The sequence below is a fragment of the Protopterus annectens genome, chromosome 2.part0 (genome assembly GCF_019279795.1).
Source record: "Protopterus annectens isolate FY-2018-M chromosome 2.part0, PAN1.0, whole genome shotgun sequence".
NCBI lineage: Eukaryota > Metazoa > Chordata > Ceratodontiformes > Protopteridae > Protopterus > Protopterus annectens.
Window position 1 is genome coordinate 931,365,717 of NC_056728.1, and position 20,097 is coordinate 931,385,813.

The 20,097-nt window shown below is 41.3% G+C and overlaps 1 protein-coding gene across 6 annotated transcripts in view; it reads right to left on the minus strand.

Annotated features, from left to right (window-relative positions):
• ENOPH1 (enolase-phosphatase 1) overlaps nt 1-20,097 on the minus strand; it is a 661,653-nt gene that overhangs the window by 303,470 nt on the left and 338,086 nt on the right. For 5 of the 6 annotated variants that reach the window (XM_044061192.1, XM_044061187.1, XM_044061190.1 and 2 more), the window contains one exon: nt 2,211-2,410. In XM_044061192.1, the coding sequence (XP_043917127.1) occupies nt 2,211-2,332 (122 nt within the window). In that variant the 5' untranslated portion in view covers nt 2,333-2,410. Of the gene's footprint in view, nt 1-2,210; nt 2,411-13,384; nt 13,479-20,097 lie in introns of those variants that run through there. The other variant, XM_044061189.1, reaches the window with a different exon arrangement.

The following is a 20,097-nucleotide window of genomic DNA, read 5'->3' on the forward strand; positions in this document are numbered from 1 at the left end:
CAAAATGCTTGTGTTACAAATGTATTAGAACTGGAAGTAATGTGTACATCACATTGATTTGTACAGATGTTTGTGATGAAAAGGTATTTGTAAAGTGCATCTGTTTGAAAAGTATCCACAGTGTGCCCTACTGGAGAGAACAGAAATGTACATTCACTACTGTAACTCTTTAAATGTATATAGGTTCATAGATTAGTACTAAGCTAACTGCCCTTGCGAGCCATTTTAAGCCTAGCCAATTATCCCTTGTGAGACTTAAACCCTGCACCTTGTGTTTGTAAGGCAAACACCTTAACCATTAGGCCACCCTCCCAACCCTTGTTTTAACAGAGGAAACTGGAAGGTTAACCTCAGTCCAGCAAACTTTAAAATATATCTGAGATTAAAACACTTTACAGGCTAGGCCATAAAGATGCCATCTCACAGGTTTCAAGGCAGCCAGAGACACAAAGTCTGTATTAGGAATCTTTCTACACTGTCTTTGGGGTGAACTAAATACTAGTCTGGGAGCATGGAGGTATTAAACTGTACCTGCCACAGATCTGAGCAAAAGCCCTTGTGCGTGTAATTTTTACAGGTAGGTGCTAAATCCTGCCAGCTTCCAGCAATGGGGATTTGCATGGGAACTAGAAGTCAGATGACCAAAAGTGATGTCATTCTGCAAGCTATCCCAGAAGTAATACTTTATATATTATTTTGAGAAGTTTCTTAGTGAGACTGAGCATTCTATATTCTGTCTTGGGCCTGACAACAAGGAGGACCATTCACCACATCATTTGCCTTGCTCTATTAAGTAAATAGGGAATAGTGATTCTCTCTGATTCAGTCAGGAATATACTGAAGCTTAGTTTAGATATTGTTTTTCTTTATTTGTCTCAGCCTGTCCTTCAATGAAATATTTCCTGTAATTTGAACTCTGATGTATCTGTGAATATATACTTAGTATTTTCTTGTTCTTTTGTTATTTACTATTAAATATAGTTAAACCTTTTATTGTGCCTAATCTTTGTATAAAGATTTAAGTTTTGAGAGTACTTGCATATTTATTTAGTGACACTGTGTTGGCCACTCCTAACTGCCTTGCTCTTGGTCAAACTACCATTTGTATTAATATTAATTTCACTCAGTATATTGGGTATCCTTGGAAGAGCCTTAAGGTAGCTGGCAGGAGAGTCTGTGGCAGTCATAACTACCTTACAATCTGGGCAGAAGGGGGCATAGCTAGTAAGCCTGTGGCAGCTTTTCCTGGTTTGTGTGTGTGTGTGTGTGTGTGTGTGTGTGTGTGTGTGTGTGTGTGTGTGTGTGTGTGTGTCTGTACATCAAATCTCAGAGTGTGTATGTCAGCTACTTGGGCAGGGACATGAAACACTGGTTGAACAGGGTGCTGGAGGTCTTGGCTTGGACACTCAGCTGAGGTCTCAACTCTATAGCTGTGTCAATGGGGAGTCTTACTGGGGATCTGGAGAAAGAGGGAGAAACCAGCCCCGGACTGACTGTTTTCCCCATGTGCTCTCAAGGGAAATTGAGCTTAACTGTGCTTGATGCAGAGAGCTGCATCTGGAGACACTGTTTGTGTACCTGTTATCCCTCCAGTGAACGTTCCCCACTGGTGCCAGTGGAGAGGGTTGAGGCTCCATGATTACTAGCCCAGAGATGGTGGGGCATCACACCTGGTAAATGCACTTCCCATAGCAATTATATACTCTTTTTAATCCAAATGCTCAATGACAGGGAAAGTCAGTTCAGATACAGATTATTAGTAATTTTTGGCGTACCTTTTTAATTATCTTTCAAAAAACCCACAAAACTGCATGTCAGAAACCTTGAAGTGAAGAAACAGTTACTCTCTGAAGCTAATATAACTGCCTCAAACATAACCGTAACTGAACTACAAGACACTGCAGTACAACAAATTACCGTTGCAGGTGGATTATCGTATTAGCATTATTTATTCTTTCTGGTAAAATATACTTGTTACAGTTTACACCTCTCAAGGGAATCACACCAAGAAATGGTAAACAACATTGTTAATCCTTAACCTAATATGGTGCACTACTTAAACAAATATGCAGTTTCCAATCATTTTACATACTACCAGTTTTAAAAAGACATAGGCTAACTTCAACACTGTGAGTAAAGAAAAAACAAAGATAGCACAAGTAGGCAGAAGTGCAGTACTTTTTTGTCTGGTTATTATCAGTGTTACTTACTCGCCTTGCAGCTGCCCACTTGCATAAGCAGTCCTCCACATATGACCCTGAAGCTGTTTTAATGCTGTTGTCTTTCTGTCTAAAGACATCTGCCAGAGGACATTGTCTACCACATTCTGCATAGTTTGCTCAAGAGGACCTTCTTCCCTAGGACTGGAAAGGATATGGACTGCATGGCCTGATTTTGAATCCTCTTCAGCCTAAGAAGGAAAAAGAAAACAATATGAAGAAAGTAACACCGTAACAAATAATCACAGCTGCTTGTTTAATTTTTAGAACCAGGTTTATCTCACACAGTCAACTGTTCCTTTATAGGTAAGACCCAGGAAGAAAAGGTCTACACAGTTCAGACATGGGAATATTTGTTAAGCCAGTCAAACAAGGAGTATGTCTTTGGGGGACAGGCATATTCTTCAAAATTAACTTAAATGAAAGCAATGTCAGCTACACCATTATACCAAAAACAGGCAAGTGCCGTGCAAGGCTGAAGCTGTTTTGCAAATGGCACATTCAAAGATTTCGCAGCTTGTATCACTACACCTAAAAGAGAAGTTATGTACTCACCATAACATTCCATCTGTGTTGCCCATTTTCATTGTTCCTGAACATATAGGTTCAGGCACGTAGGCAGCGAAACATTTCCCTGTGGTACATTTGAATGGGGACACATGGCTGAAGTGACATTCAGCTGCAGAGAAATATGACTGTTTGCAAATTCCCTGTGGGCAAAGAGAAGCACACACTGCCATGCCCACAGCTTTAGTAACCAAATGCACAGGGGGAAAACAATGTCCATGGTCCCCAAGGGAACATGAGACAGCAGGCAATATGGCAGGCATCAGCAGCAGGCTGGCCAGAGAGCATGTCAATGGCAGTAAAAATGCAGTGCACAATGGGCAGTGCCTTTATAAATGGAGTGTGTGGACCACTACCCCCTTCACAGTGTCTAGGGAACATTACCTAAAACACATACTGGAGCATAAATGTGGCTACAGTAGCCTGCAGGATTTCTTCCATGCTGTAGCACACTTCTACATGTTGTAGTTATATAAGTATGCACTGTGCACTGAGCACAACACTCATTACTTCTTCTGCTGCCATGCATTTGGTTATTAAAGCTGTGAGCATGGCAGTGTGTGCTTCTCTTTGCCCACAGGGAATTTGCAAACAGCCATATTTCTCTGTAGCTGAATGTCACTTCAGCCATGTGTCCCCAGTCAAATGTACCACAGGGAAATGACTCGCTGCCTAGGCACCTGAACCCGGTTCAGATGCTATCCTCAGATCAGACTCAGTCGCCATTTCACATCTTGTGGATACTACAAGCTCTAGAGCTCCTCCCTTAACCATAATGCAGCAGCCCCCCTCATTCCCAGATCTTATTTGCAGCTTCTTATTGTATGATGCAATGAATTTACATCTTTATGATGGAAAGTCTCTATCTGAAGCTCAAGTAGAAGGAACTTTGGTTCCTATAATACTCTCTCGTTCTTCCAAAAGTCAAGAGAAACAGGGTAGAGGATTGGAAGATGGGTAGTTGAGGAAGAAATTAAAATGGCCAACACAGATGGAACATTATGGTGAGTACATAACTTCTTTATCTGACGTTGTCAATTTTCATTCATTCCTCAACATATGGGACAGAATCCCCAATTACCTGAATTCCGGGTGGCCTTTAAGGAAGGATATTTCTGAGTACTGCTGAGCCAAAGGCTGCTCTTCCCCTAAAGACCAGATCCAGCTTGTAATGAGTAATAAAAGTATAAGGGTTAGACCAAGTTGCAGCTGCACAAATACCGTCTGTGGAATACCTGGATAAAAAAGCTGATAAAGGTGCCATGGACCTGGTCGAATGGGTTCTTAAAGGCTTTGGCAAGATCAGACCAGACATATTATAAACAAAGGAAATGCAATCTGTCGCCTATTTTGATAAGGTTACTTCTGTAACTGGTTGACCCAATCTCGTTTCTGAAAAGGATACAAATAATTCATCTGAGTAACTAAATGTCTCTAATCTGTGTAGACAGAAACATAATTCTCTGTGAACATCTACTAAATGTATTTACCTTTTTTTTTGAAAAATTTGGACACAAAAGCATACAACTAATGACAAAAAGTTATACTATAGCTCTGCTCAGCTTAACAACAAATCCAATCCTCGAAAATTTTGGTCAACTCTCAACAACATCCTCTATCCTGGAAAGCCCTCTAATCCCTCCCCATACCCTAACTCTTCCTCTCAGAAAACAGCTACCCTCCTGAATAAACACTTTATCTCTTCCATCCAAAATCTGGTAACCTCTAAGCCAAACTCTACTTCGACACCCACCTTTCCAAGTCCCACTAACACAACTTCTAAGCCAAACTCTACTTCGACACCCACCTCTCCAAGTCCCACTAACACAACTTTGTTTTCTTTTGAGCCAGTTCCCATTACTTACATCAAATCTCTACTACTCAAGCTAAAACCTTGCTCTCCTTCCACTGACAATCTATCGCCTACATTCCTCAAACCTGCTGCTGACTCAATTGCCTATCCTGTATCTACACTAATTAATCGATCTATTCTGGAATCAACTGTCCCCACCCTTTGGAAATATTTCTTCACTATCCCTCTTCATAAAAGGTGGAAACTCCACTGACCCCTCAAACCACCGACCTATTGCCATTCTGTCCCCCCCTCTCCAAGATATTAGAAAAATGTATTCACTCACAGCTTCTCAATCACCTCCTCGCACACCACTTACTTACCCCTACCCAACATGAATTTCATCCTCGCACCACCACTGCCCTCCTCTCCTTCTCTCATATCATTGCAGAGGCCCTAGACAACAATAAACTCATTTCCTGCCTCTTCCTAGATCTCTCCAAAGCCTTCAATACTGTCTCCAATCCTCTACTACTATCCAAACTCGCAAATCTCCACCTATCCCCCTCCACACTCGCCTGGTTTAATAGTTACCTATCTGGCAGGGAACAATCTGTCAAATGGCTCTCATCCTCCTCACCTTTCCTTCCCATCTCCACTGGTGTTCCCCAAGGCTCTATCTTGGGACCCATTTTGTTTAACATCTTCACCAATGATCTTTACACCTCATGCAAAGACTCCTCCCTTATTCAGTATGTATGCCGACAACTCCACACTTACATCCATCTCAAATAACATTCCTGAACTACACTCCCTGACCCAACAGGCCCTACTATCCACTGAACAATGGCTCTCTCACAATCTATTGATCCTAAATCCCAAAAAGACCAAACTCCTACTTTTCCTTCCCCGTTCTCTTTCTCATCACAAAACCTCCTTTTTTATTACATCTTCTAACAATACAAACATCCAACCTGACACCCACACAAAATTCTTAGGGGTCATTATCTATGACAAACTCAAGTTCAACCTACACATACTCCAATATATAAAAAAACAAACCAGAAACTAGGTCTGCTATATCGGAACAAAAAATTCCTAACCCCTGAATCTAGACTTACCCTGGGCCAGGCACTCCTCCTCCCCTCCCTCTTATACACCGCCCCAGTTCTTACCAATATCCAGGCCTCCACTCTAAACAAACTGCAACAGACTTACCATAAAATAGCCAGATTCATTACTAACTCCTCATACAACTCACACCACTGCATTTCTTTAAACTCTCTTCAATGGCTTGAACTTCCCCAGTTTCTGCTATCTTATCAGTTTCATATGCTACACTCTATTCTTTATAAACCCTCCTTCTGCCATCTCTATCTTCCTTAGTCTCCATCTACATCCCATCCTGGACCCTCCGTAATTCTAACCAAAAATTACTTGATATCTACCACCCAAAAAGGTCAGTAGGCAAACTACTCTACAAACACTCCCTTGCCCATGCTTGGAACAAACTTCCCCTTGACTTACGTTCAATCTCCCACACCTCACACTTTAAAAATGAACTAAAAGCTTACTTTCTCAATTCCAGAACCTGCCCTTGCCATGACCCTACCTAGTCTTCCTTCCCTTTATGTACCCTCAAAAGGACCATACTTAGTACCTCATTACACCTCTCTCTCCAATGTGTCTACTATGCATTTGCACAATTTTATACAAACAAAAAATGTTTATTTTTGACCTATTGAACTATATCAATGTAAAATTGTTACTTAGCTTCTTTTTAATGCAACTTTAACTTTATGCATGTAACCAAACATATGAGAATCATTTTGCTATAACTGTTATTATATCAATATTGTTTAAAATTGTACTTATTTTAAAATGTATTACTGGAGCTTTTCTCCTCGGGTCTCCACTAAAATGGGCCACAAGCCCAGTTGGACAAACCCGGTTAACAAGTGTCAATAAATAAATAAATAAAAATACCAGGAGGTTGATAGATTAATTAATGTTAGATCCTTACACCACCTTAACAAGAAAGGAAGGTTTGGTCCTTAAGTACACCTTATCCTTATGAAAATTTAAATAAGGAGACTTGGAGAATACGGCTTGAAGTTCTGAAACTCTCCTAGCCGATGTTATGGCTATTAGAAATGTATTTTTTTTAAGTCAAATATTTCAATTCACATTTTGCAGCTGGTTCAAATAAAGTTTCTGAGTTAGGGCATGTAACATTAAGTTCAGATCTGATGGTGAGCATGGTCCTTAAACGGTGGTTTGAGTAGAAAGTTTCCTTTTAAGTGCCTTACAAAGACGTGAAGAAGCTAAGATAGAATTATCAACTCCAATATGAATACTGGAGACGGCAGCTAACTGAACCTTAACTGCTGAGGGACTAGTCCCATCATTAAAAATAGAAGCCATGAATTCAGGAATCTTTGGTACTGATGTTGAAAAAGGTTCGAAGTCTTGTTACTGCGCCCAATGGACAAATCTTTTCCATTTGCTGTTGTACATTTTTCTAGTGGAAGGTTTGTGAGATGACAAAAAAATGTGGTGAATTGGAGAAGAGAGCTTGAGTTGTCTGACTATCAATGGGATTAGAGAAACCATGCGGTCAACTTCAGGTGCAGAATATCTGGGTGAATAATATCTGTCGGGTGAGATAGGAAGTCTGGAACTGGATCCAGAATCCACGACAGGTAAACTAGATGAGGCCAAAGAAGGGAAACCAAATCTGTTGAGGTCAATAAGGGGCAATGAAGATGACATTGCTCTTTAATTGGGGATTAATGGAGTTGGGGGATAAGTATAGAGGAGACCTGGGGGCCAATCATGAAACAGAGGATCTCTCGGTTATTCCCTTGGCAGAGGGGTTAGGGCAAAGATCCTGCTGCACTTGCTGTTCATGGGAGATGCAATTAGGTCACAGTATGGTTGGCCGCATTGGCGGAATATTATTTCCACCACTTTTATGTTGAGAAACCACTCGTGAGGCAGTAATGCTCAATTTGTCTACTATCATGCTGGATTTCCCCAGTATGTGCGCTGCTACCAGAAATCGAGATGCCTATTGCCATGCTCTCATAGCTTCTTGACACAAGGGGTAAGATTTTGTTACTCCTTGTTTGCTGATATACCTACAGACACTTTGTCTGTTTGAATCGCAATAGTTCCAGAAAGGAGAGGGTCTTGGAATGCCTGCAACAATAGGAGTACTGTGTTGGCCTCTTCGGGGGACCACGTGCCTTGAACAATCTTTGCCAAGAAATGCTCCACCTCACCCCATCTGGGAAGTGTCTGTGGTTACTATGGCCTTGGGCTAAGGGACGATGAATGATGACCTTGTAAAATCTGATCTGAGTGAATCCACCATCAAAGGTACTTTTTGCAGGCCTGAGTTATATTGATCTTGCTGGACCATTTGCTAATGTCCACTGAAGAAGTCTCATATGGTATGTTGCTAGCGGAACTAGAACTATTGCTGCAGATATCAATCCCTGGGTCTGGCTGACATTAAAGAGTTTTGAAGTATTCGGTTGACTCGCAAATGAATAGTTTGAACCTTTGGCAAAGGGAGAGAAGTGTTCATTGATGCTTTGTTGAAGAAGACCCCTATGAATTCTAATGTCTGAGGCAGTTGAAGTTGAGATTTGTTGTGGTTGATTGTAATTCCTAGACTGGAACAAATCTGGAGTATATAGTCTCGAGCTGCTATCAGTAGATTCTCGTTCAAACCGGTTATGAGCCAGTTGTCTAGACATGGAAACACCTGGAATCTCTGCAGTCTCAAGTGAGCTGTTACTACTGCCATGCATTTGAACACCCTGGGGGCTGTGGTGAGACCAAAAGGTAGTACTCTGAATTGGTAGTGATTGGCTTCCAGCCAGAAGTGTAGATATCTCCTGGACCATCTGTTCATTTTCATGTGATAGTACACGTTCTGGAAATTTACTGAGCACATCCAATTGCCCTTGTGCAAAAAAGGCAAGATGGACTGAATGGTGACCATCCAGAACTTGCTATGCTGAAGTGATTTGTTCAAAATGCTGAGATCCAAAAATTGGTCTTCAGTTCCCTGTTTTCTTTGGCACTAGAAGGAATCTTCAGTAAGTTTTGGATCCCTTCTGGTCTGGGGCAACCTTTTGGATGACTCTTTTTTTCTAACAGCTGTTGTATTTCCAGATCCAGAGCTGTTGATTTCCTCTGACTGGATGGGACATCTGAAATTTTGATTACTGACAGAGGAGGTAGGGAAAAGGGAATTGTATACCCTCTGGAAATAATCCTCTGCACCCAAGTATCTTTTGCAATGTCTAGCCAGGCTCTCTGGTGCAGGGATAAGCAACCCCCAACTACTTCCAGAGGTAGACAATTGGGCCTCCTTTCAGGAGTGCTGATGGTGTGTCTCTCAGAGACAGAGTCTCTGGAACCATGGTTCTGCAGGCCTCCTCTGCCATGAGGGCAGCATCTCCCTTTGACCTGGAGACACACCACCCATGGCAGGAGTTGGAACTGAGCTATCAAATGCCAAGGCTCTAAAGGGTAGAGACGGCTCCAACAACTTTAGAGTCAACTCCAATCCCTCGAATACAACAAAGAAGCTTTAAGACCGAGAGTCATCTGGCTCTGACACACTTGGAGCCAGAGCACTCAAACAAGATATTGGATCTGAAGATAAAACCATCTTCAGGTCTGAAAAAGATGGCGCCAGGAGTCTTGGATCCAAGGGCTCCAAAACCAAAGGACAGACTGGAGAAGGAGACAAAAGTGATGGGGATGTCCTAGTGAACATCTCTGGACTCTTGGGAATAGAAGCCATGAGAACTCCCATCTGAATTTGTGTTCAGAGTAACTTCCTGATCATTCTGTCCACATCGGCTTTTGTGAGCTTCTGGGAAAACAAGACGAGGCTATGGAATGTGATCTTGAATGATGGTGTCTCTCCAAGAATGGGAAAGGGAGCCGAGAGTACACAGGATCTAAGGAACACATATACCTAGTTCTGCGCATCTGCTTTGCTTCATGATGAGCCAAATCCGAAGACATGGATCCAGTATCTGAAGAATTCAGATCCAAAGACTTGCCTTTAGGATGCAAAGTTTTTCAAATTTTCTATAACCATTCTGAGGTCACATCCGACGAATAGGATTGAGAGGAACCAGGTTGCTCAGAAAGCCTTTTCCTGACTTCTTTTTTCTCACACTTAGAGGATTAAGCACCAGTAAGTGATTCTCCAAAGGCCAAACGAAGAAGCCCTGTGAGAATAAGTTAATTCTTCCTGTCTATTAATGCTCAGGGTTAAAAGCAATACAAATTGAACATGAAGACTGCAAATGGTCAGGACCTAAGCCGTAAACACAGAGTTCATAGGCATTTGACAATGGAATTAATCAATCCTACTTTTATAAAAAATACAAGCGGGGAAGTTAAAGCAGAAAAAAGTTTGAAATATATATTTTACTTTATTTTTTTATATTTTTTTTTTACAGAAAAGACAGGAAAGGGACAGCATACAGTATGAAAAAAACAACTTGGTAAGCTTTAATATATTAAACTTATAATTATTGTAGTCATTCATATATTAGCAGCCTTTGTTTTTAAAAGTGGTTTAATTGAAATAAGACCATTAATACCAGGGGGGGCTACAATCATTAAGCAGTATTTGCCAGTATACTTCCCTTTGTTCAATGGCTAACTCCACTGAAAGGGGGCTATACTCCATTGAACAAAGATCCATTTTTTTCACAGGGTTACTGATGAACCATGCAGGGGAGTACCAGCAGATGTAGTCTACCTAGAGTTCATAAAACTTTTGCCTCGAACAGGTGACTGATGGGAAAACTGGAAGGGATTAGGGTAGGACCAAGAATGAGGACCTTGAAAGCCACATGACTGAATGCTACAACACAAAAGGCAGTGGTGACATTTACGATGCCAAGAAGTAGGAGAGTGACTAGTGTAGTACCACAGGGCCTGACCTGGGTTCAGTACTTCGCTGTGTCTTCTTTGGACATATTTGACAGAACAGAGGAAAAGATCAACCTCTTTGCAGATGACACAAAAGTAGGTACAACAGGATGAGGGACTGAGACTAATGAAGGGTTCAGAAAGCTGGCATAAGTGGGCAGAAAAGGGCATGTTTAAAGCAAAAAAATATATAAAGTTAGGTCACAAAAATCTTGGTGGGACATATCAGTTTGGAGAAGTGGAACTGATGGTAAAAGAGGAGGAAAATGAGGTGAGTGGTGTTGTTCCCACCTAGATAGGGCCATTGATAACAGAGTGAGAGGGTTTTAATAATAGTAAACAGAATGCAGGCATGTATCCCAGAAGTCAAAGAGGTAATGCTGCTAGTCTAAAGGGCTTAGATAGGACCATTGACAGCAGAATGAGAGGGTTTCAATAACAGTAAACAGAATGCAGGCATGTATCCCAGAAGTCAAAGAGGTAATGCTGCCAGTCTAAAGGGCTTAGATAGGGCCACTGACAGCAGAGTGAGAGGGTTTTAATAACAGTAAACAGAATGCAGGCATGTATCCCAGAAGTCAAAGAGGTAATGCTGCCAGTCTAAAGGGCTTTGGTAAGGACCACATTGAGTACTAAGTAATTCTGGAAGCTATATAAAGAAAAGGACATCAGGCTGCCAGAAAGAATCCAAAGAAAAGTTGCCAAAAAGTTCAGTGGGATGGAGGGGAAGGAATATGATCAAAAACTTGAGGAGTTAGAGCTCTTCTTACTTGAGATCAGAAGAAACAAAGGGGACATGATATTGGTTCAAAATATCCTGTCATGGGGATGTGAAGGGATCATTCTAAACAGAAAGGACAGAAAGAGAAGAATGCACTAGCAGCTGAGTGAATGGACTAGCTACTTCATGTATCTACAATAATACTGTTTCACAAAGAGGGTTGCAAACTCATGAAACAGACTACTGAAATGACTGGTAAACAGGGAATCCATAGAGGAATTCAACACACATGGAACAGGTGGAAAATGGGTAAAGAGGAAGCAAAATGTTAAGGCACATAAAAGGAAAGACTAGACAAGCTAACTGTCTCTCTTTTGCCAGTAAGCCAATGCAACATAATGTAAAAAAAAAACGAAAATGAAGCATACACTTGCCTGGCTCTGTGTCATATAAGGATGGAGCCCAGACTGTAACCCATGTAATCAGGGTTCAATTTGCTGCCGTGTCACTGAAGAAGCCAAGCAGAGAGGTGAGAGAATGAAGGCACATGTCCCATTCATTTCTCCTGAGGAGATGGAGAGAATTATGTGAATTTGAGGGCACACTGGGTAGGTGCAATTTCTCTGATGGGGACTGCAAAATCTATCTGCTGTGCTTCTGGGGTAGAAATGCGGCTGCTCTGAGGGGAAATACCCCTTGTGCAGGTGAAGGGAAGTCCTTTGTAGTCCGCCTATTGCAAGGGCTGCACAGTGGTGCAGCAGTTAATTTTGTCGCCTCACAGCAAGTGGTTCTCCGGTTCTGTGCAGAGTTTGCATGTTCTCCCTGCATTCGTGTGGGTTTCCTACGGGTACTCTGGTTTCCTCCCACAATCCAAAGACATGCATCTGGAGTGTTTCTCCTCAGGCCTCCGCTGAAAATAGGCTCTGTCCTAGTTGGACTTTCCCGGTCAACAAAATGATAAATAAAAAAAATAAATAAAAGTTCCTACCTCCCACTCAGTCAAGTGTATACAAGGACATTAGGGTTGGAAAATAAAGGAACCAGCCCTGACAATTGTCTCAGTAATGGACTCTTCCAATTGACCCTCACCCTGGTGACAGAGAATGAATGGAATGATTGACTGAGAAGGGGCTGATGATCGTCATGCGGTGGGGCCAGAGTAAGACAAAAATAAATAAATGAAAGCTACACAAAATAAATAAAAAAAAAAATCAGAGATAAAGTTGGCTAAGCTGAATGACAGAAGTCTCAACAATAAAGTGGGTGATTTAGAAGCTATACTTTACTTATTTACTACACTAAAGTATAATTTTTATAAAATAATAATATCCATGTCTCCTCAGCAGAATGTTATTCTGATACCCACAAGAAGAGTTATTAAAAAAAGGATCATATGACATTTATGCTGAAGCTCCATTAATTATTTAAAGCAACTTTATAATTATATAAATGCATTTCAGTTTACTTTGTAACAATATGTGGATGTAATGTACAACATTTCAAGACATACACAGACACCTTATACAAAAGTTTTTATTTAATATTAGCATGATATTTCATATCCATAATTTGTTGTAACACTATAAACCTGAAGTAAGATTTTGTCTTTGTTCTAAGAAATGCCAGGAAGATCACAGTTCTGAATCTATATCCCCATAAATACTCTGATACTCTTACTCAGAATTATTTATGTATGTACACATGTATGTAGTTATGTCTCCATTCATGCATAATAGGAAATAAGCAGAACAGGTAAATAACACCCTCAGAAAGATACATTAAGGTTTTGCCTAACTTAACATTTCTGGATGGTTATGAAACTTCCTTTTGTAAAATGTCTGTAAGACAACGTACAGCATTCAACAGAATACTACTCTTACAAGGGTAATGTGAAGATTGAGATTTTGATGGAAGTGATGAGAATGACCTAGAACAACTCCAGAGAGAATAAGAATTTGCTCTTGGGAAGTTGTTCTCTGGCAGACAGAAAGAACACACATTTTTCTGACATACTACAGTGCAAGCATAGTGAATTATGCCTAAAGTTATGACCAATATTAAGGACTGTGAAGAAAGCATTATTAAATGAAGTTTTGTTAAATTACAACATCTTACCTTAAAAGATATATGTCACAGTGGGTACACCCATAAGGGACGTAAGGACTAACAAGCCACAATCTCCAGATTGATAAAAACTTCCATCTCAAAACTGTAGTAACAGGAGAGATGGAAAGCAACAGTCAGTCTTTGTACAACAACCTAGCTACAAATACTAACTGATCTTGATGTTTCTTAAAAGAAAAACATAAATCATAACATTAAGTAAAAGGATGAGGAGTCGGATGCTTCATTGCTACCATCAGAACTAATACTGACAAGTGTACACACACACACACCATTTTGCTGAACATGAACACAACTTCAGAAGGCTCATTCCAAAACTGAATGCTTAAAAATATAAATACACAATACCCATTACCACTGCTCTCTCCCCTCTTTACTTTTCATTGTTTTTGCTGCCCACCAAGTTTTTCACTTTACCATATTCAATAAGGCTAGAAAGAGTTATCTTAGAATTAAATGTTTATTAAACGCTTGCAATAAGCTCTTATCTATAGGTCTCAGTCTGTCTCACTCACTCACACAACTCTCGTGTGCGCATGCGTGCGCAAACACACACACGTTTTTTACTTACTTTTTATTTTATTCATGTACATTTGTTTATTTATTGCAGATAGTTCATTGCAGAGAATTGACCATGCCCCTTTTCAGTTTCAACTCTGTCACACAAAAGCATGTCAGTGATCTCTCTCGCACATGCCAATATGCACACAAGCAAACAGAACTGCATAGAATCACACACACACAAGCAGACAACTACAGATACGAGCTTTGCTGGTTTCCTTTTTTTATTTACTTTTTCTCTTAGGTTTATGTTTCCTAAGCAGCTCTTTGCTACTTAGCGAGTATAAGAAAACAGTGACCATACACATTTTTACTGTCCGAGATTCATGGCAGATTAATACGCTGCTGTGAAGTGGCATACTCCTTTATCAGTTAGTATAACTTTTACATTAACACCCAGCTGGAGAACATTCATTCTCCAATCGTAGCGGTGATGTACAGGTCGCCAATTTTACAATTTTGGGTGGGAATTCCCAGATATGCTCAGAATTAGTCCAAAATGACAAAAATACACCGAACCCACAGACATTGCCAACATCCTAGCTGACGGGTTCAGCACAAACTTCTCCCCCCCCCCACCAAAAGGGCAAATATCTATCCCAGCAGAGTGCTGCCCCCCCTGACATCTCAGATGCTCAGGTAAGAGCCGCCCTCTCCAAAGCAAAAAACACAGCATCAGTGGGACCAGACGGTGTCCCGGGCTGCGTCCTACATGAACTCCAAGAAGAGCTAAACCCAAACATAAAACTACTGTTCAATCTTAGCCTTACTACAGGATATGTACCCAAAGAGTGGCATACAGCAACAGTGGTCCCTCTCCACAAAGGTGGTGCCTCTACAGATCCTGGAAACTATCGTCCCATAAGCCTGACTAGCTTGGTCTGCAAAGCTATGGAAAGGATCATCATGAACCTCATAAATAAAGATATTGGGGACCTACAGACACTGGATCCTACCCAGTTCGGCTTTGTTAAGGGCAGATCCTGCCTCTTAAACCTGGTCGATTTCTTTGAAATAGTCACTAAGGCCATTGACGAGGGGAAGGTGGTCCACACAGCCTACCTGGACCTCGCAAAAGCCTTCGATACAATACCCCACTCGGGCATTATAGATAAGCTCACCAGATTAAATATAAACCCCTATGTCACTAGATGGGTTGCAAACTGGCTCAAGGACAGAACCCACATGGTTAGAATTGCTGGAGCCATGTCAGACTCCAACCCAGTTACAAGTGGCGTCCCACAAGGCTCAGTCCTGGGACCTCTCTTGTTCGGTATATATTTCTCGAAAGTACAGGCCAACACGGAAGGACTGTGGCTGACCAAGTTCGCAGATGACTGCAAACTGGGCACCATAATCGACTCTCCAGCCGACACAAGCATCCTCCAAAAGGGCCTCATACAAACAGACAACTGGTGCCAGAGCCATGGCCTCAAACTAAATGCCAAAAAGTGTATAGTCATCCCCTTTGGCAAAAACAAAGTGCCCACAAATTACCACATAGGTGGTAATCCATTAAGTACAGAAGAAGTAATTAGTGACCTGGGGACCCAAGTTGATAGCAATCTCTCATTTGACAACCACGTAGCCAAAGTGGTTAGAAAAACATTTTATATAGCCCACCTAATCATGAAGGGATTCACATCTAGATCAGGGGAGGTCACCGTGCCTCTTTACTCATCCCTCATCAAGCCCACAATTGAGTACAATGCCCCTTTTGGGCTGTACCTTACCAGACACCTGCAGCAACTGTACATACATGTACATATACAACAATGTCCATCAATTCCGGGTTGGACATGGCCTTATACGTCAGGCACAGATTGCCTCTAAGTAGGCGGTATGCAACCGAGTAGAGCTGGAGTTTCTTTAACTGAGCAGCATATGGCATCTGTTTGAGCACTTTGATCCTCTTGGTGAGGTACTTTTGCAGTCTTTCCTAGTTGCTGCAGGTGTCGGATAAGGTACATCCAGAATGGGGCATTGTATTCAATTATGGGCTTGATGAGGGATGAGTAAAGAGGCACAATGACCTCCCTTGATCTAGATGTGAATCCCTTCATTTTAAGGTGGGCTATATAGAAGGTTTTTATGACCACTTTGGCCACGTGATTGTCAAATGAGAGATTGCTATCAACTTGGGTCCCCAGGTCCCTAATTACTTCTTCCATACTTAATGGGTTACCACCTATGTGGTAATTTGTGGGCACTTTGTTTTTGCCAAAGAGGATGACTATACACTTTTTGGCGTTGAGCTTCAGGCCATGGCTCTGGCACCAGTTGTCTGTCTCTATGAGACCTTTTTGGAGGATGCTTGTGTCAGCTGGAGAGTCAATTATGGCGCTCAGTTTGCAGTCATCTGCGAACTTGGTCAGCCATAGTCCACCCGTGTTGGCCTGTACCTCTGAGAAATATATACCGAACAAGAGAGGTCCCAGGACTGAGCCTTGGGGGACGCCGCTTGTGACTGGTTTTGAGTCTGACATGGCTCCAGCAATTCTAACCATATGTGTTCTGTCCTTGAGCCAGTTTGCAACCCATCTAATCACATAGGGGTTTATATTTAACCTGGAGAGCTTATCTATGATGCCCGAGTGGGGTATTGTATCAAAGGCTTTTGCAAGGTCCAGATAGGCTGTGTGGACCACCTTCCCCTCTTCAATGGCCTTGGTGACTGATTCAAAGAAATCAACCAGGTTTAAGAGGCAGGATCTACCCTTAACAAAGCCGAATTGAGTAGGATCCAGTGTCTGTAGGTCCCCAATATCATTATTTAGGAGTTCCATGATGATCCTCTCCATAGCCTTGCAGACCAAGCTAGTCAGGCTTATGGGGCAATAGTTACCAGGGACCATTGAGGCACCACCTTTGTGAAGAGGGACCACTGTTGCTGTACGCCATTCTTTGGGTACATATCCTTGGGTACATATCCTGTAGTAAGGCTGAGGTTTAACAGTAGCTTTATGATGGGGTTCAGCTCTTCTTGGAGTTCATGTAGGATGCAGCCCGGGACATGGTCTGGTCCCACTGATGCTGTGTTTTTTGCTTTGGAGAGGGTGGCTCTTACCTGAACATCTGAGATGTCAGGGGGCAGCACTCTACTGGGATAGATATTTGCTCTTTTGGGGAGGGGGGGGGTTGCACTGAACCGGTCAGCCAGGATGTTGGCAATGTCTGTGGGTTCAGTGTATTTTTTGTCATTTTGGACTAACTCTGAGCATATCTGGGAGTTACCACCCAGGTTCCTAACATAACTAAAGAAAGCCTTGCAATTATCTTTAGTGTCCTGAGCAATTCTTTCTCTCGAAGCTGGCCTTAGATGATTTTATGAGGGACCGTAGTTTTTTGCTAATACTGATCAGAGATGCCTTCCCTTTTAGGGATTTTGCTCTATCATGTAGTAGCTTCCTTCTTCTATTGTATAGTTTATTTATGGCTGGGGTCCACCAGGCAGGACGCCTGCCTTTGGGGTATTGGGTCTTGGTTTTATTTGGGATTGCATGATCCATGCATTCCTGAAGGTGTCCATAGAATGCGTTTATAAAGGATTCTGCTGTTTGGGCCGTATTTTCCACTGGCCCGGGGGCTTTGAAGGATTCCACCTCGGTTTTGAGGAGTGTGAAGTTTGCTTTAAAGAAGTTTTTCACTGTGGTTTTCTGGGCAGGGGTTGGGGTTGGGATGTGGATATCCAGTGAGATTAATTTATGGTCCGATCTTACCATTGAGGGATATACCTCAGGTCTGGGGCATAGAGTCCTCATGTTGGTGATGATCAGGTCCAGTATGTTTTCCCCTCTTGTGGGAGTGGTGACAATTTGTTCCATAGCATTTGAGTTTATAAATTCTAGGAACCTTTGGGCTAAGGTGTTAGGACTTGAGTAGTGCTCCCATTCTATGTTTGGGTAGTTGAAATCAACCAATATAATGGTGTTTGGAGAGACCTTCATATTTTCCAGTGTTTTCAGGAAAACAGAGTGGGGTTCCTGAGTGTGGGAGGGTGGTCTGTACCAGGCTATAAACTGAAAGGCAGTTTTACCCACTGTTAGTTGCACATGGATAGTCTCTGATGCTTCGTGCTGTGACACCAACCTGGAGGTGTGGGTATCTTTGAAGAATATTGATACTTCCCCTCCTTTTGTGGTTCGGTCCGAGTTTTGGGGCTGAAAAGTATGGTATGAGGTATAACCTGGGAGTGCTGGGGTGCTCTCGGGAGCCTTGAACCACGTTTCTGTTACTGCACAGATATCGATGTTCTCCATGTTGAGGAGAGTTTTGAGTGTGTGTATCTTGAGGTTTCGACTTCTGGCGTTGAGTAGCATTACTCTTAGTTTCTTATCCCTTGTGATATCTATGGAGGTGGGTTTGTCTTTTGAGTCTTGCCAAAAAAAGGCACTATGGGGGTGGCAAGAGCCTTTGCCAATATCCGAAAGCCCAGGGGTGACAGGTGCAAGCCGTCCCTAGCGAAGCAACATGGCTTGTCGAGCTTGTCATCCAAGGCTGACAGGCACTGGATCCCCTTAGAATGACAGCAATAATTCAGCCAATTATTGAAATTGATCATCTTGTCTTTATATTGTGGCATCATTTTTGGTGTGGGTAAGATGCTACTCAAGGTCAGGGTCATACTGGCCTGGGCTACATGCTCAGAGAGCTCCTCTATGTCTCTTTTCATGTAGTCCAGGGAGGTACGTCTCAGGTCATTCACACCAGCATGGACAATGAGTGAGTCATATTTGGGGCATACCACACATTTATTACATGAATGCATCCCATTTTGAGAGTTGGAAGTAGAAGTAGAATTAATAAGAAAAGGTACATCTCTGTTTTCTAAACTCTTTCTTATGGTTTTGGTTCTTTTAAATGAAAAGGTAGGTGCAGTGCCAATAGCAGCTGACATAAATTGTGATTCAGTTAATAAATCCCAGTTATTCGTGATGACATTTCTAATTTGGGACATGTCCCTAGAGATGGGTAATGGGAAACTAAGGGTTCTGTTAATGTTACTTGGTTTTGAAGTATTAGGTATAAAACCATGTAGTAAAATTGGTAAATATTTAGTGTGTCTGTCATTAGAGATCTCGTTACATATATTGTTAATAAGAGATGGAGGGTAATTCCTTCGAAGAAACATGTGTTTTAACAAAACAGCATTCTTTTGAAAGTCATAATCTTGACTGATAATTCTAGAGATGCATTCATGTAATAAATGTGTGGTATGCCCTAACATTTTCACAGGATCTCAATACACATTCACACATTGTAATTATACTATTAAGTTTTCAAAATATTTCCTCTGCCATTCTACAGCAGTAGTATATGCAGGTATTTGTGCATCTTGTAAAGCTTTTTATGTAGGTAAAACTACAAGAAAACTTTCAGATAGAATTAAGGAGCATCTAGGAGCCATCAGGGCAAAGAACTTAAATAATGCCCTTGCTAAACATAGCATTTTTTGTACTTCTTTTAGTAAATTTTACTTCATAGTATTAGAACAAGTTAACTGTTTTTTGGAGATTGGGAATTATATTTAGAACTAAGAGAACTTAAATGGCAATTACTGCTTAACTCTGAAACATACCCTGGTATGAATGAAAGTGTTAATATTAAATGCGCTTTAAAATGGAAGATTTAATTCTATTTTGACAGTTGTTCTATTTTTGACAGTTGCTTTCTTTCTACAAAATGTGTTTGCATCCATCCACGACCTTTGACACACTTGTTAGTCACCACTTGTACAGTTATATGAATATTCATGTCTCCTACATGCATATTTAGTGCGCACACTGTACATTTGTTCAATGATTAGCTAACACAAGGGAGTGTTTATTTAATATTCATGCCCCTGTCATTCATATGTATGTTCATGGTTATTGTGTTTAGATGATTGGCAAAGTTTAAATATTGCCTAGTTGTACTATTGGTTACTGTACTAATAAGTTATAAGTAGTTCATTGTTTTTTTATTTACATGTGACTCTAGTTACACATAATGCAAGTATTGTTGACTATAGGTTATTCTGATGAAGCTCTTCCACCTGAATAAAAGCGAAAGCTTAATCATCTATTCAGTGTCTGAGTTTTTATTTCCTTTCTACTAGCTCAGTATTAATTACTATTGCTTTTAATGACAGTACTGTTTTATTT